This window comes from Apteryx rowi, unplaced genomic scaffold, assembly GCF_003343035.1.
Source record: "Apteryx rowi isolate R43461 unplaced genomic scaffold, aptRow1 scaffold_206, whole genome shotgun sequence".
Lineage (NCBI taxonomy): Eukaryota > Metazoa > Chordata > Aves > Apterygiformes > Apterygidae > Apteryx > Apteryx rowi.
The window spans coordinates 191,760-206,178 of NW_020448375.1; the positions used below are offsets into that span (position 1 = coordinate 191,760).

The 14,419-nt window shown below is 38.4% G+C and overlaps 1 protein-coding gene across 1 annotated transcript in view; it reads right to left on the minus strand.

The window, feature by feature from the left end:
• TACC2 (transforming acidic coiled-coil containing protein 2) overlaps nucleotides 1–14,419 on the minus strand; it is a 77,682-nt gene that overhangs the window by 34,728 nt on the left and 28,535 nt on the right. Inside the window, exons 2-3 of the mRNA XM_026064011.1 lie at nucleotides 12,035–12,192; nucleotides 3,007–4,327 (exon numbers count right to left, since the gene is read on the minus strand). Of these exons, the coding sequence (XP_025919796.1) occupies nucleotides 3,007–3,401 (395 nt within the window). The 5' untranslated portion in view covers nucleotides 3,402–4,327; nucleotides 12,035–12,192. The remainder of the gene's footprint in view (nucleotides 1–3,006; nucleotides 4,328–12,034; nucleotides 12,193–14,419) is intronic.

Consider the following 14,419-nt stretch of genomic DNA (forward strand, 5'->3'; position numbering starts at 1 on the left):
AGCATTTGTTATTACATGGGATGTAGAAAGTGTTCTTGAGTGGCAGTTAAGCTTAAGGAAAAAGCAGTTATACAAGACTTTATGTCTACTGATCTGTTATGATAGCACAGAAAAAGCTACTTGACTGAGTGTTTCAAATTATTTACCTAAGTCAAGAAAGAAAATTACATTTCTTTAAATCTTCATATATTTTGGCTCTTGGTGAAATCTAAGTTTGTGTTCTGACAGACCAAATTGATTGCCCTGAAAACAGAAGCAAACCTTGCCAAGTAACTGAGGCTTAGAAAAGTTCTCATCTACTTCTAAGCTTGGCAACTTCAGCTCCACTCCCTTCATGCAGGATGCTCTTGAAAGCTGACACCTTCCATTTCTAAACACAGCCTCCAATCAGCCAACAATATGGAGCCTAATGTTTATACAAGCCACCTATTTTTATAGGCAGGTATTAAGGAGCCATCAGATTTAGTATCATCTGAGCAAGAATATCTATTGCAGAACAGTTTGGCATTTAGGTACATGACCAGAGAATAACTTCCATCAAGCTGACATCCATTCTAAAATTGCACCTTTTCATACAGAAGTCAGCTCTTAGAACGCTTCTTGTTTTATTAAAGAATAATAACCATTTTTTCATTGATTTTAACATTTATAAGACTTACTGAATGGCACAGATTCCACCTAGTACAAGCCTAGCAGTGGCTAGAGCTCACGCCTGTCTCCTTCACCTCCCATAGGTCTAATACAGAAATCACTGTCCATCTTTCCTCTTGAAGAACACATTTTCATACAGGGTTTTATTTCTGTGCCCCTCAATAGCGCTCATAAAAACCTCTGGCTCTGCAAAATTATCCATTAATTAGGCTTTTAGAAGTCCTGAAATACTACAGCATCAGTTCCTAATTCTGACACACTCTTTTCTGCCTCTCAGAGCTGAAGTATTTTGCACTGGCTTTTCTCTGCTGTCCCACTCAAGGAGCACTGCCCAGGAGGGCCCTCCAGGCTGTCTCCCTACCAGGCAGGGGTTCTCCAGCACCGGACCCCATGGAGGAGTCACACCAGAGGCCCTTTCTGGGGAGAGGAGAGACTAGGGACAGAGAGATGCAGATACAGCCACTGCTTCCCATGGTATCCCCCAACAAGCCCAGGGCTAATTTCCTTCAAAAAAGTATTATGGCTCCAGGCAGCAATGTGTATTAATATGCAGATTCGCTTCTTTGTGAGAAACCACTTGTAAAAGTAGGTTATGGGGCTGCAGCAAGGAGATATAAAACATAATATAGTGAAAGCAGTCCCAAACAAGGGCAGAGAATTCCTGTAAATCCCTCAATACAAGCAATTGTAAGCCCTGCTCCAGAGTGTTTTAACTTCTACAGCATGATAAAGACCAGCAGTGAACTCTGAGACTGCAGGATAAGGCCTTCCTGTTATGGATTTTTCCAAGAAAAGGGACGGTTTTACAAACTTAACCCCTTGTAAATTCATGTTGTCCCCAAATTACTAACTTTGTAATTGATTCTAATATTCACAACTGATGAACAGACTCAATGGGCTTATACAGGGTCTATCAACTCCACTAAAGCCACTGGAAGACATAAGGAGACTCCTGCTGGCTGTAAATATCAGACATCAGCCTCTGATGATATCAAAATTCTTCCTTCTCCCTCTAGTCTTCACAGGTGAAATCCAAATCGTCCCTCTCTTTCAGTCAGACTTTCAGTCTTCTGGGTTTGGACCAAACTAGTTTGGACTACAGGCTCAGAAAAATGTCTCAGCTTTAGCATGTATTTTATTTCCTTCCTTCATTTGCCCCAAACTTCAGGCATATCTCAAAACGAAGCACCATCAGAAAAAACTAAGCTCTTCCCTCAAAAAATAACCTAAAGAAAAAGGGCACAAACTACTTCAAATCTGTCAAGGGACTTGATTTAGAAGCCTGGAGGATAGCAGACTACTCAGAAAACAGCTGAACAATCTCTCACTCCATAAGGGAGGTCATTTTTTGCACTGCTTTGCAGTAACTTATCTTCAAATTGCCAGGTTTTTGTCAATTTTTAGTCACAATTTTGTTAGTTAGCTACCACATTTAAACCATAAGGGACATGCAGAGAGATATTTTCTTACAGAAACACAGGAGATAGATTTCAGATAAATGGGATATAAACTTGGTGATTACTAACTCAAAAAAACCCGTATCTGAAAGGGTATGATTGCAGAACATGTACTCCAGCAAGTTAACAATGGAAGGAATACAACTAACCATTAAGTTTAATTACCAAATATCTAGATACAGCAGCTAGAAAATTCATCCTGCAGTTTGTCAAATCTGTCTAAAAATGAGATATTTGCTTAACATGTAGCAGCTTAGGAGATTTTTACCCTTAGGATATTTGTACACTGTTTCACAGAAAGGAAGCTGTTCAAAATGTATAGTCTTGTATTAAAAACAACAACAACAACAACAGAAAACATTATTTCACTTTGTGGAATACTACAATTTTCTGTTTCAGTTTATTTTCTTTTAAATACTGCAAGTCACTGCATAAAACCATCTTCCCACTGGATTCAATGGCAGATTTGTCTTTGCCTTACTGCTCCATGCTCCACTCTCAAAAACTTTAATTCATATAGCAATCTTTATTTGTGTGAATACTTTTACCTAGCTCAAACAGTATCTAGCACCCAAGATGAGGTCACAGAAAGTTTGGCACAAAATTGGTAGGACTCAAACTTGATCCCATTCAAAGCTACACCGGACCCCAAAACTTCAAAAAGCCTACTGCTAATCCAGTGGCTTAATCTGGCTTGACATCTCTCTCGTTCCCCATTTGGCCTGGAAACATCAAGCTGTGGAGATAACAGTTTGAGGGAAGGCATGTACAGACCCCAAACATGAGTCCAGTTGTCCAGTTAATAACACTCAATGTTCCTATCTCTATTCAAATAGAAAACTGGTATAACTATAAGGATGTGCTCCTAATCCAGAAACATCTGTGCTCTTTAACTTACGTCTTTAGTGGTGTCTTCTTCTTTTTTGCGGGCTTATTTAAGTTTTCTCCTTCGGTTCCATTTGTTTCATTGGCACTGGCTGGTATCTCAAAAGATGCTGGAGATTTAGAAGGTGAGCTGGCTATCTTAGAAGACGACTTAAAAGGGTCAATAGAGTCCTCGCACATGTCTGGCTCAAAATTGTAGGTTTGTTGAGGCAATTTGGGAGATTCTTGCATTTTCGTACTAGAAGAGAATGGGTTAAAATTGGGATCATCCCACTTGTCAATATCAAAAGTGTAAGAGCCTTTTGTGATAGGGATGTCATTTGGATCAGCGGGTGACTTGGTTGGTGTAGTTGGAGCATTTTCAAGCTTTTCCACTGACTTTTTAGTCTTTGGCCTCCGTAGTGGCATTTTGGCACCAGGCTTTTTACCTACTTTTTTGGGAGCAGGAGTGCTCTCTTGCTGGTCTTCACTGGCACTCTTTTCTTCAGAATAATCAAATTCGAGCCTCACTGCAGGGCCTTTGACTGGAGGGTCTTCTTGTCCTCCAGTGTCAGGTGGAGTCACCTCCACAGCCTTGGGTGCCGTTGTAAGAGGTAGTGTTTTCTTATTGGCAGTGGGGGAGTTTTGCACTTTGCTGCCTCCGGCGCTAAATGCACTAATCCCTTCAAAACTGTCTGGATCTAAAGGGTGGGATCCTTCAGGCACAGCTGGGGCCTCCTGTGTCTCAGCAGAGATTTTAGAAGGTTCAGTACATTCAGGTTTTACTGAGTCAACCTTTGTTTCAGATACTGCTTTTTCCTCACCTGGGGCAGAATCTACTTGGCTAAGGTCAGATGGTTCTTGTGGCGTTTCCTTCACTGGTGGAGCTTCTAGAGGCTTTTTTGCTGATTGCTTCTTTTTCAGGGAAGCTGGCCTGGGTTTCTTTGTTCGCTTGAGGGTACTAGAAGCACTGCTTGAACCAGTACCGTATACATCTGCTGCCGGTGTTAGTGTCTCGTTATTGCCAAGGTAAGACGCTCCATCAAAATCGCTAGCTTGCAAGCTAAGAGACCGAGATAATGTAGATCTGGAAACTGGGACAGAATCAGTAGACTTTCTTCGTACATTCGCTTTGGGGTCACGATTCTTAGTTTCTGGAGAGCTCGGTCCTAAGGCATGGAACGAATCAACCAACTCAATGTTATCAAAGTCCAAGTTGTAAGTTCCACTGCTGGCTATTGGCTTGTCCTCATCGAACACAGTGGAAAAAGAATGGGAAGGGGGACGGAAAGGGCTTTCTTCAACTGATTCACTGTGTGACACATCAGTTATGGATACAGATTCTGAACATAATCCTGTGGGAACAAACACAACACTTGGTGAATTATAAACATTTTAAAAATCAGAGCTTAGTAAGCTCTACTATAATCTAATATTAATATAAATAAAAAATAAAGCAAAAGGTTCAAATCATACAAATGGAACAAGAAATGATTAAAGGACATACAAACTGAAACAATAATTGCAATACATAGTCTAGATTGATGGAGGGGAAGAGTGGGGAGGAGAATCAGTTCTGTTCTTTCCACTAAAGGATTCAAGGCAAATTTCATGAAAATACAAAATAGGCACTTGTAAAAGCCTCTAAAGCTTAACTAAGTGAGAATTAGTTTAGAGGACAGAGACATGGATATAACCATAACACATGCCAAATACCAGAAAATCTGAACATCGAGCACTTTATCACTCACATTGTATACTATCATAAAGAGTCCACTGAATTATGTCAGAGCTCTTCTGCAGTAAATTTCCTGAATTGCCTGGTCCTTCAGCAATTACATGTTGATCCGTAAGTTTTGCTTCTCATGAGCTATTTTCACCAATTTCCCAGAGGAAAAAACTATGGAACGTGACTTCCTCTCCACAGCCCATCAACGCTGCTCCTTTTTCTGCCCCAAGCAGTCAATACATTCCACTTTGACCTCATAATTCCAAATTTATAATGAGACATTTTTACCATGAATCACTGCAAATTTCATATGAAATAAATTACGGTAAAGATAAGAAAATTAGTCAACCAGACAACTGTACAAATATTCTCAATTGCAAGTCTTCCATAAGAAAGACCACTAGAAACCACAGATAATTTAAAACAGATTTCTCAAAGTGTAGTTTTTATTCAATGATGAAAAAAGAATTTTATACACAGAATTATAGGCTAAAACTCTTCAGCCAAAAATCTTTTCTTTGTAATTAAAGATTTGCTTATTGAATGGAATTCTAAAAGGGTTTATAAAGGTCTCTCTACTTGGGATACAACTACATTGGACAAAACAGAAAAATATACAGTATATATCTAAAAGGTAAAAAAAACATATAGCTAGGAAAGAATTAAGATGATGGTCATTTCTGCCTTCCAACACGTTCAAGTTCATTATCAAAATGTTTTACAAATCCCAAATATGGTATGTYCCTGCTGTCATTGTACTGCCATGTATGTGAACGTGACAGTCAGTCAGTCACCTTCACCAGTGTTATTCGTGCCCCAACCAGGGTATCAGAGAGCTGGGAAATCCCTCCAGTTCTAAAGAGACAATCCAAGCTATTGTAAGCTAGCTGGCCTGTACCTAGCGGCGGAGCTCTCCCTGATGAGCACAGCAGCAAAATGCTGCAGTATTTCCTCTTGAAGCAATTTTGGATTTTTCATGCTTTCAATGCTTGCATTCTACAATTATAGAGAAAAATACAGTCAAACCAAAAATGAATGCTTTGCTCATCCTTAAACCAACTCAGGGAAATTTCTACACATCTCCTTCATTTCAATCTTGACACGTTTTGCAAATTAATTTCCATTTTGCCCAGTTACATTCATTAATGTTTGTCATCAAGGCAGCACAGACAATTAATAATTACTTTTAGTCAGAAGCTATGAATGGATTAAGAACAGAAAAAAAGAGGGTTTTTTTGTGTCTTAGGAAGTTATATGTCTGCATAGAGATTACAAGAATTATTATTTATGAATATAAAGAACAGAAATCTTTGAAGAAATCAGATACATTTCCCCAAGAAGCACCTTAGAGTGGCATCAAGCATTTTCAGAGATTTTTCAAAGAAATGACAGCTACACAGTTTCTAAGACTGTAAAATTTACTCAGTTACATCAGTTAAAAATAATGTTTTACTATGCTTTTCTGGTAAATTAATACTAATGAGGTGAAAGTACTTCAGGAGAGTATATTTTTCTCCTTAATCTCCACAGGGTTGTGCTCGGTTTCAGTCTGGCTGAATGGTTATTAAATAGACCTGGTTGGCCAGCTGTGCTGGTGTTCATTTCACAGACACAGACAGACAGACAGACACACACACACTCCCCATCAGACTTCTGTTAAGGGGAGTAATCCGTACATTTTACACCAAAAGAGAATGGAAGACACTTAGATGGAATACATTAAAATAAACACTGGCATCTCTCTAATACGTCAGTGGAGTACAAATCTAGGTCAGCATGAAATTAAAGGGGGATCTGAACAGGAAGTCTTCAGAAAATCATTTGTTGTTTTCATTACAGCATGCGCCAAAAGCCTCAATAGGATTGAGGCCCCCTTGTTCAAAGTCAGTACAACATGTATGTAAAAAAAATAAACGAGTTAATGCCCTGCAGGACTTAGAATCTCAGAGACACAGAAGTGGTAGAGCTGGGGTTAGGAATACATCACAGAAGCAGAGAATGTACAATGTTTTCCAGCTATTCAAATTAAAACATTATTCAAATTCTGTGTGCTCCACATATAGCGCAGCACTTTAATCTTATTTAATTGCTCATTTCATAACTTCCTCCTAACCAAATCCTCTCCTTATAGTATAGATTTCTGTAGAAGGCAGCTTGAGTCACTACTGTGATATTTTTATTGTTTCTTTATGAAACAATATGTGAAATTGTATGAGAAAACATAGCTTTTGGTAGAAATGAAGTGCTGTTATTGTACTACTCTTCCTGCATTACATCAGAATTGACTCCACACTACTAACAGTAGAAAGGCAGCAGAGGAAAACATGAATGGTACCCACTACTGCAAAACAACACAGCTTTTTTAGTACAAAGAGATTTTAAGACCATTCTTTCCTGGCATTAAAAGCATATCCAGACAGCAGTGCAATTTATCTTTTTACGTTGTAGAATTAAGCAAAATAATATTATTAATTACAGTATTTTATTAAAATGAAGTTTGATCACAAAGGAATGTGCTACAATACAAACATATCTATGTAAATTAAGGCAAGATTTGCCCTGGGAAGAGGCCCTAGAAAGAGGTTTTAAATAAGGTTTATGCCTTGCATTGGCCCATAACAATATACTGACAGGCCACTACAAATTATACTGGTAACATATGCCCCCAGGTAGATATCAGATACTATAAAGCATTCCATGGATAACTGATTCATGAGCTACAGTAGGGGAAGTTATGTTGTCATAAAGAGCAGGTGATCCCTGAAAAACCTCCCATTACATTCATTAAAAACAAAGGTCCAAATTCTGCTCCTTCCTCAAGGAAAATTCTATAATTTTAGGGAAAGTTTGTCTGGATCAGGTATGAAGAAAAAAAAAGATCAGACTTCTGTCATCAAGGCAGTGAGAATTCTAAGCAAGAGCTGGATGAAGTGTTTAATGCTTGGCATTTTCATCTATCACCTACTATGGCAGAAGCAAAAGGAAGCTAGAAGGCTATTATAAAAAAACCCAAACTGTTCACATTAATAAAAAACATCTTCTATTGTTGGTATCATCAAAAAAGAACCACTAATTTATTTTTATGAGCAATTACAGAGAGGTTAACTTCTGTTTTTGTTGTACATTATAATCACCTAGATTTTGATAGCACTTCAGATCATGATAGAAAAGCTTCAATGTCCTGCAGCAGCACTGAGGTAGACAAATACCTCATTTAACTCAGCCTTCTTTAAAAGACAAAAACAAAAACCTACAACACAAAGTAGTCTGAACAGTAACAAATCTCATGCATGTGGTCTGATTTGTCCACTGATGAGGAAATCAAAATTTTTATGACATTACTATCACCGCTGTTTTATATCGAATATGAAAGGATAGGAGGCATTCATAAGTTTAGATCAAGTCTAGTATTATGGTTTATATCTGAGTCTATCTTCTTACAGCCTTAGGAAAAAAATGCAGAAAGTTATCAGCAGTACTTGCAGAAAAAGCTACAGAGGTAGCCAAAGCAAGGGCAGAACCTGTTTCATTTTGATGTAGTATCACTTTTTGCTTTTCTCCTCCTCACCTGCAGTTTCTTCTATACCTGCATCCCTTCCTCTCTGAACACTAAGGTACCCACGCTGTGAAGGACCGAGGATGCAGCATCTTGGGGCATCCTGTACCACAGTGCAAATAGTGCACTTTTCTGATATGCATTCACAAAAGAAATATTTCAAAAAAATCTGGAGGCAACTCCAGATTTGTTCTAAAGATATTTTCAGAGGAAAGCAAATGAAACATCAGCACCAGCTACTAGCTTACTGGACTTAAATTTTGGTTATTTCTTTATGAATAATGAAAATATATTAAGGAGTTAAAACATATAAAGTACTTCTAGTTATTTTAACATATTTCTCCCTTTAAATTATGACATCTTATGGTTGAGCTGCACTGTGTGCTAAGACAGTTAAGTATTTTTTTCCTTTGTTGACATAACTCTAAAATAGGGGGAAAAAAACAAAAGGCTGAAAATAGAAGGCCTTAACACTGGTGACTTGCAAACAAAAAAGAACATTATATTGAAAGGCTTAGAAACAAAACTTAACCAGACCTAACAAAGCAAATCAAAAGAAGCTAATGTTTCTAAACAAAAACAAACCAAAAAATACCCTTGAAAGATAAGTATGACATACAGACACCCCCCCACACACTCCATTATAATGAATCTCAGTACAGTATTAATGACAAGCACACTTGGCCTACAGCATATAGGAATTGGAATTATCTAACATCACACATTTTGAAACACAGTTGCTTTATTTCAAGTTCCTGCTTGTTATGAAAAGTCTTTGAACTAATGAAATCAGTTAGCAGCACTGTTTTTTAAATTTTTGTAAAAATACCTTTGCCATTCATTCTGAGAGAAAATGCTGGATATAAAGTTCATTTTAATTTCTTCTGTATCAGGCTTCACGAGGAAGAAGAATATTTTCCATGCCAAAAACTCAGTTTATTTTTGTCTGGGTCATTGTATCTCTACTGGTAAGCCCGACTTCAACTCCCCAGAGAGAGGAAGGAATAAAATATAGGTCTCCCATATCTTTTACCAGTGGGCTATAACACATAGAGGGGACTACAATTCTTACAGCTCTTCTGTGTATATAACTTGATGTAATCAAACAATTGGGGCAAGCAGGGGGAGATGAAAAAAAGCCCCTGCTGAGGCAAGCATTCCTGGCCAGAAACAGGGAATTTGGGAGCTTGCCTTGGCTTGGAGAATTTTCTGGTGCTCAGATGCTTGGAACAAAGGAGAAGAGGATGCTGCTACAAGGAGCTGATGAGACAGGCTGGTGATCTGCCATCTCCTATGCATTCATTCTACCTGAACAGGATCAGCAAGTATTGGGGAGTGTGTGTTTAAAGCACGTGGCCTACAGAAAAGCACCTCAAACAATAATTTAAAATACTAGCAATATTTTAAAATACAAAGCGGCCTCAAAGTCATTTGCCTCAACAGTATAACCCATGTTCTCCACAGCAAACAAAATATTAATGGAGGAATGAAAGGGCTCATTAGTGACACTTTGTCAGGTTCAGAGGAGCTTTCCTAAATGCTCCGTTACTCCTCTGTTCCTCCAGACTCTTCCCCTGACAGAGGCCTTCTCCTTGTCCTGACTCCCCTGTTCTGCTCAGGCACAACAGTTTGCTGCTGATGGACTGCAGCCATGCAGCAGGTTTTTACACTGCCAGGAGCTGGCACAAACCCAGGATGAATTTCACTATATTTCACTTTCATCATATTTATTAAGCTAGCACTGAAGTCAAGCTAATTAAAAACTCTCCTTTTGGCTTTCCAGCAGCGGGGTCCAGCTGTTGCGCTAATGATATCATGCAGCATAACTGCAACCGTCTGCAGAAGTAGCTACTGTCAGTCATAGATGAAATAATCCTTTAAACACTTACTATGCTTCCTTCTTCCACCCAAACACATGCTCCATCACCAACCTCATTGAGAAGACAAAGTCATGTGGCTGGCAAACCAGAACACCCAGCTGGATGTTGCTTTCTCTCACTGTGTACCAGGCTCTCCAGTTCCCCATATTCCTTATTCCTCTTTTAATGAAACCTGTTTATTTAGTTACAGTCTTAGTAACACCAATATCTTCTAAAAGATTTCAGAAACAAATGCTTTGTGTTGCCCTCCTACATTTGAAATCTTTCTGCATTACACATCTTCCTTTACTCACAAAAATTACCCTGCATCTTGCATAATTTTGGAATGCTGAACATAGCTTTATTATTTTGCAGTAACTTGCCTCCCATGGACAAGTTTTATCTGCAAATGAAATGTTTTAATCTTTGCAGCACAAATATATCAAATGGTCTTTAATATAGTACAGTTCACACTGGTTATTAATAGATGCATTCAGTTTCCTCTCTTTCTTCAGGAATATCTGAAAGAAAGAAGGGGTAGATTTGGGATATAGAGAGAAAAGAATCACATGTAACAGGGAAGCACATGTGTAATCAAAGGTTTGAAGATAATCTACTGCAGTAATTAAAAACACACGTTAATCCTGTTTATCATATCCAATCTTTTGTTCTCTCAGCACTTAAATTATTTTGTAATCACAGAAATTAAGACCAAAAAATAGAAAAGAAGATGAGGAAAATTGTTTGCTACAATGAAGAGGGATCTGTAACAGGAGAAAGGGAAAAGTGTCATATTTCTTCTACTTCATTTTTATTTTGTGGAATCAGTTTGTCAGACATCTTTTTAACTTCTTATAAAGACATATCATAAATAATGATCTCAAAGAGTGTTCCTTAATGCATAAGTTCCAGAAATGCTTCAAGTGACTCAAGACATTTCCAAGATGTATTTTTCACTTCCCCAAAGATCTAAATCAAAGCTCAACGGCCTTTATAATCTATTCACCACTCATGGATTTTGCTTCACCCACTGCTAAACACAGCCACTTCTAGAGTGGAAGCTTTGCATGGCAATCATTGCATGGCATTGCTATGCATCCTTCCAAATGAAATACAAATGAACTTTAGTCTGCTGAGAGTAAAATTACCTTTGTGGAATTTAGCTAGGTGATCAAGCTGTCTTGCCTCTCTGAGGGAAAAAAAAGAAAGCATGATAGGGAATTTGATCTTAAACTGTAGAGCTGTCATCTGACAACTCAGACAAAGTTATTTGAGACTCCTTGCTAACACAACGCTTTCTACTCTGCTATATTCCATTACCCAATTTGTAGATCAAAGAGCACTGGTTTTTCAATGCAATATTCCCTTTTCAAAGGTTACTTTGTCATTATGTTCCAATTTTTATACATGTGTATTATACACACATTCACACACAATGCTGTGTTACTCCTGCATTGTATCGTGGAGCTAATATTAATATTTCTATTGACACTGTAAGAGCTTTTTGTTTACCTTCTATTTCAGATTTCAGTATATTTGAAAATAATATTTTATTAATTGTCACTATTAGTGATGTTAACCTAAGTATCTGTATCTCATACCTCCTTTCTCTAGTCATCTGACTCTGTAAAGCTCCTAAAATATTGGGAGAAGGGAATGAAGTTCTATTGATCAGGAAATAAAAAAGTTTTTCTAGTTTTCCGTTATTATTTCTCAAATATCATGGACTGATTCCCCAATGCTTTATTCCAGGAGGAGTCAGGGGTTTTCCTCTCAGCATGGATAATACCCAACACACACAAACTAATCTTCTAGGAAACTTTTTATTAGCATCCATTCCTTGTCTGTGCTAACACAGATACCTCCCTTTACTTTCATCTTCTTCAGCAACCAGTCCTACTCATTATGTGCTTATTACCTGCATCTTCCAAGGGCAGCTGGGGTCTTATTTCTTGTTCCGCTATGTCTGCTACAACTGCTGCTGCTGCTTCAGGAGGTGGTTGTGGAGGTGAAGGTGGAGCCTTTACTGGTGTGGTGGACTCCGGGGTCTCAAATGCTTCTTCAGAGTCAGAGCTCCTGGGTAAAACCAAACAAAAGAGAGAGGGAAAGAGAGGGAGGGAGGGAGAAAAAGAGGGAGGGGGGGAGAGAGAAAGGGAGACAAAGAGAGAGAGAGAGAGAGATTCCTTAACAGTCTTGACTAGTGAGCAGAATGAAGATTCACATTTGTAGAGAACAAGTCATACTTGTAAGTACAGGCTTTCTGAGCTGACGGCATAAACCTCAGCCATCAGGCTATCTCTGCATTTTCCAAAGACAACCCACAAGGAGATTTACATCACAGTATGATTTCTAGAGTGGAATATCATGTTCATGGTCTTCTCCATAGAAATCTTTATGTCACTTAAGATTTCTTTGTGTTACAAAAACGGACATACATTTGGAAATAAATCCATCCCACAGAGCCTGTTTTCTACTGTAAAGGAGGCTCAGCCATGAAGACAACAACACTAGAATGTCTGTATTAGTTTCCGAAAGTTTCTTTGGTGCAAGTGTACAAACTTCTCAAGAGAATTTCATAGCTTCATCATTTCATAGTTTCAAAGAAAGACTCTAAAACAGCATCAAAGTTGTGTGTGTGCTCCTACAGGTAGGAAAGCACACACTGAGATAACTGAGGTGCAGCAAACCTTTGTATATCCCATTACCATGGAAATACTATATTTGATTTTAGCAGAATTTTTCCATAGCCCTTTAGGAACAGTAAGCATATGAGTTTGTCACACAAGGTAAGACAACACTGGACAACGCATGGAGTCCTGGTATTGTCAATAAACCATTTCCACCCCTGCGTGCTTACGCAGGCCCAAAAGAACAAAAGGACCACAATGGGTTGGTCCAAGCACAGAAAGGAAACAACAGTACACAAAATGGAGCCAACCAAATGAAATGCAAGCTTGAAAGGAAGCAACTGTACAAAACGAAGAGTAACCTAAACATTAAATGAAAGTTTGCATTGCAGAAGGACATATAATTTGCTCTTACAGGAGCACCACTTTAGGAAACTGCCCTTCTAGATCTGAAAGCTATAGATTTTATTTGTTCTTAAACCAAATTGAGACTAAATTTTAACTTTTAAAAAATTCTTTTTGAAGCTTTTTTGCTAGCAAAGAGTGCAGTAACAATAGTGTCTTCTTAAATATTTAGCAAGCATTTCTGCTGGTCAGAAGCATATTTTCACCCCTGGTCTGCAATAACATGAATTGAATGACATGCCAGTTTCCTGAAGGACAGGCCTGACTTGCCAAGTTCCAGGGACTCTTTGCAGGGCTGCAGTCTCCTCCACCTCTCACAGCTGTCCACATCCAGCATGCCCGCTACAGTAGGGACAAAATTTGCCATTAAGTGAAAAGCCATTTCATCCCCAGAACCATTCTACAAGCCATGCTGATACAATACACAGAATTGAGAACTCCTCACACTTTGTTCAAGTTAAAAAATAACTCTGAGCTGCCAGATTCTGTTTGGTTTCTTGAAGCTCATGGCTATTTTAGGCAGTTCCATGTCAGAAGAAGTACAAGTACAGGATTTGCATTCTATTCCATTTGCCTAAATCTCTCACAGCATGAAGCCTTATGCATTCTGTAGAAGAAAAGACACTGATGTTGCTCCTGACAGCTTAAGGGGCAAAGCAGATTCGATTCTCTCCAGCTGCCTCTGCAGTTTCTCAGTGAGGGCTCCAGTCTTCTCACTCATTGTCATGGTGCATGCCACAGCCTGGAATCAACCTCTACCTCCGCTGTCATTTGTTGTCTGATCACCTCCACATCAGCACAGAGTAAGGAGCTTCAGATGCTTTTCTTTTCTTTTTTTTTTTTTTTTTTGAGAATTCTTTTAGCAAGCTTTTGTCACTATCTAAGGAACTGCTCAAAAATACTGTGTCTGGCTATCAATTACATCTACTGCTGCAACTTTGTGTCGCTGCTTAAACCATATTCACTCACCAAGCTACAGACCAGAACAGACTAATTGGAAGAGGTGGGGTGTGGCATTTTAAATTATATCCCTTCAAAGATGCACCACTCCTTAAGTTCAAGACATTTTAAGCTTAAGAATAGCTACAAACAAAGAGCTTTTGTAAATAAAGTTACACAATAATCATTCAGCAGAAAAACGTTTTCTTCTTTCACAGAGCTGTTTCAGGAAACTTAAATTGAAGAATCACACAAAAACAGAGTTAGTTTGACACCCTTCTAGTATAGAGATGTTTCTTGCGTCATAAAAATAAATCTAAAAAGTTATCACC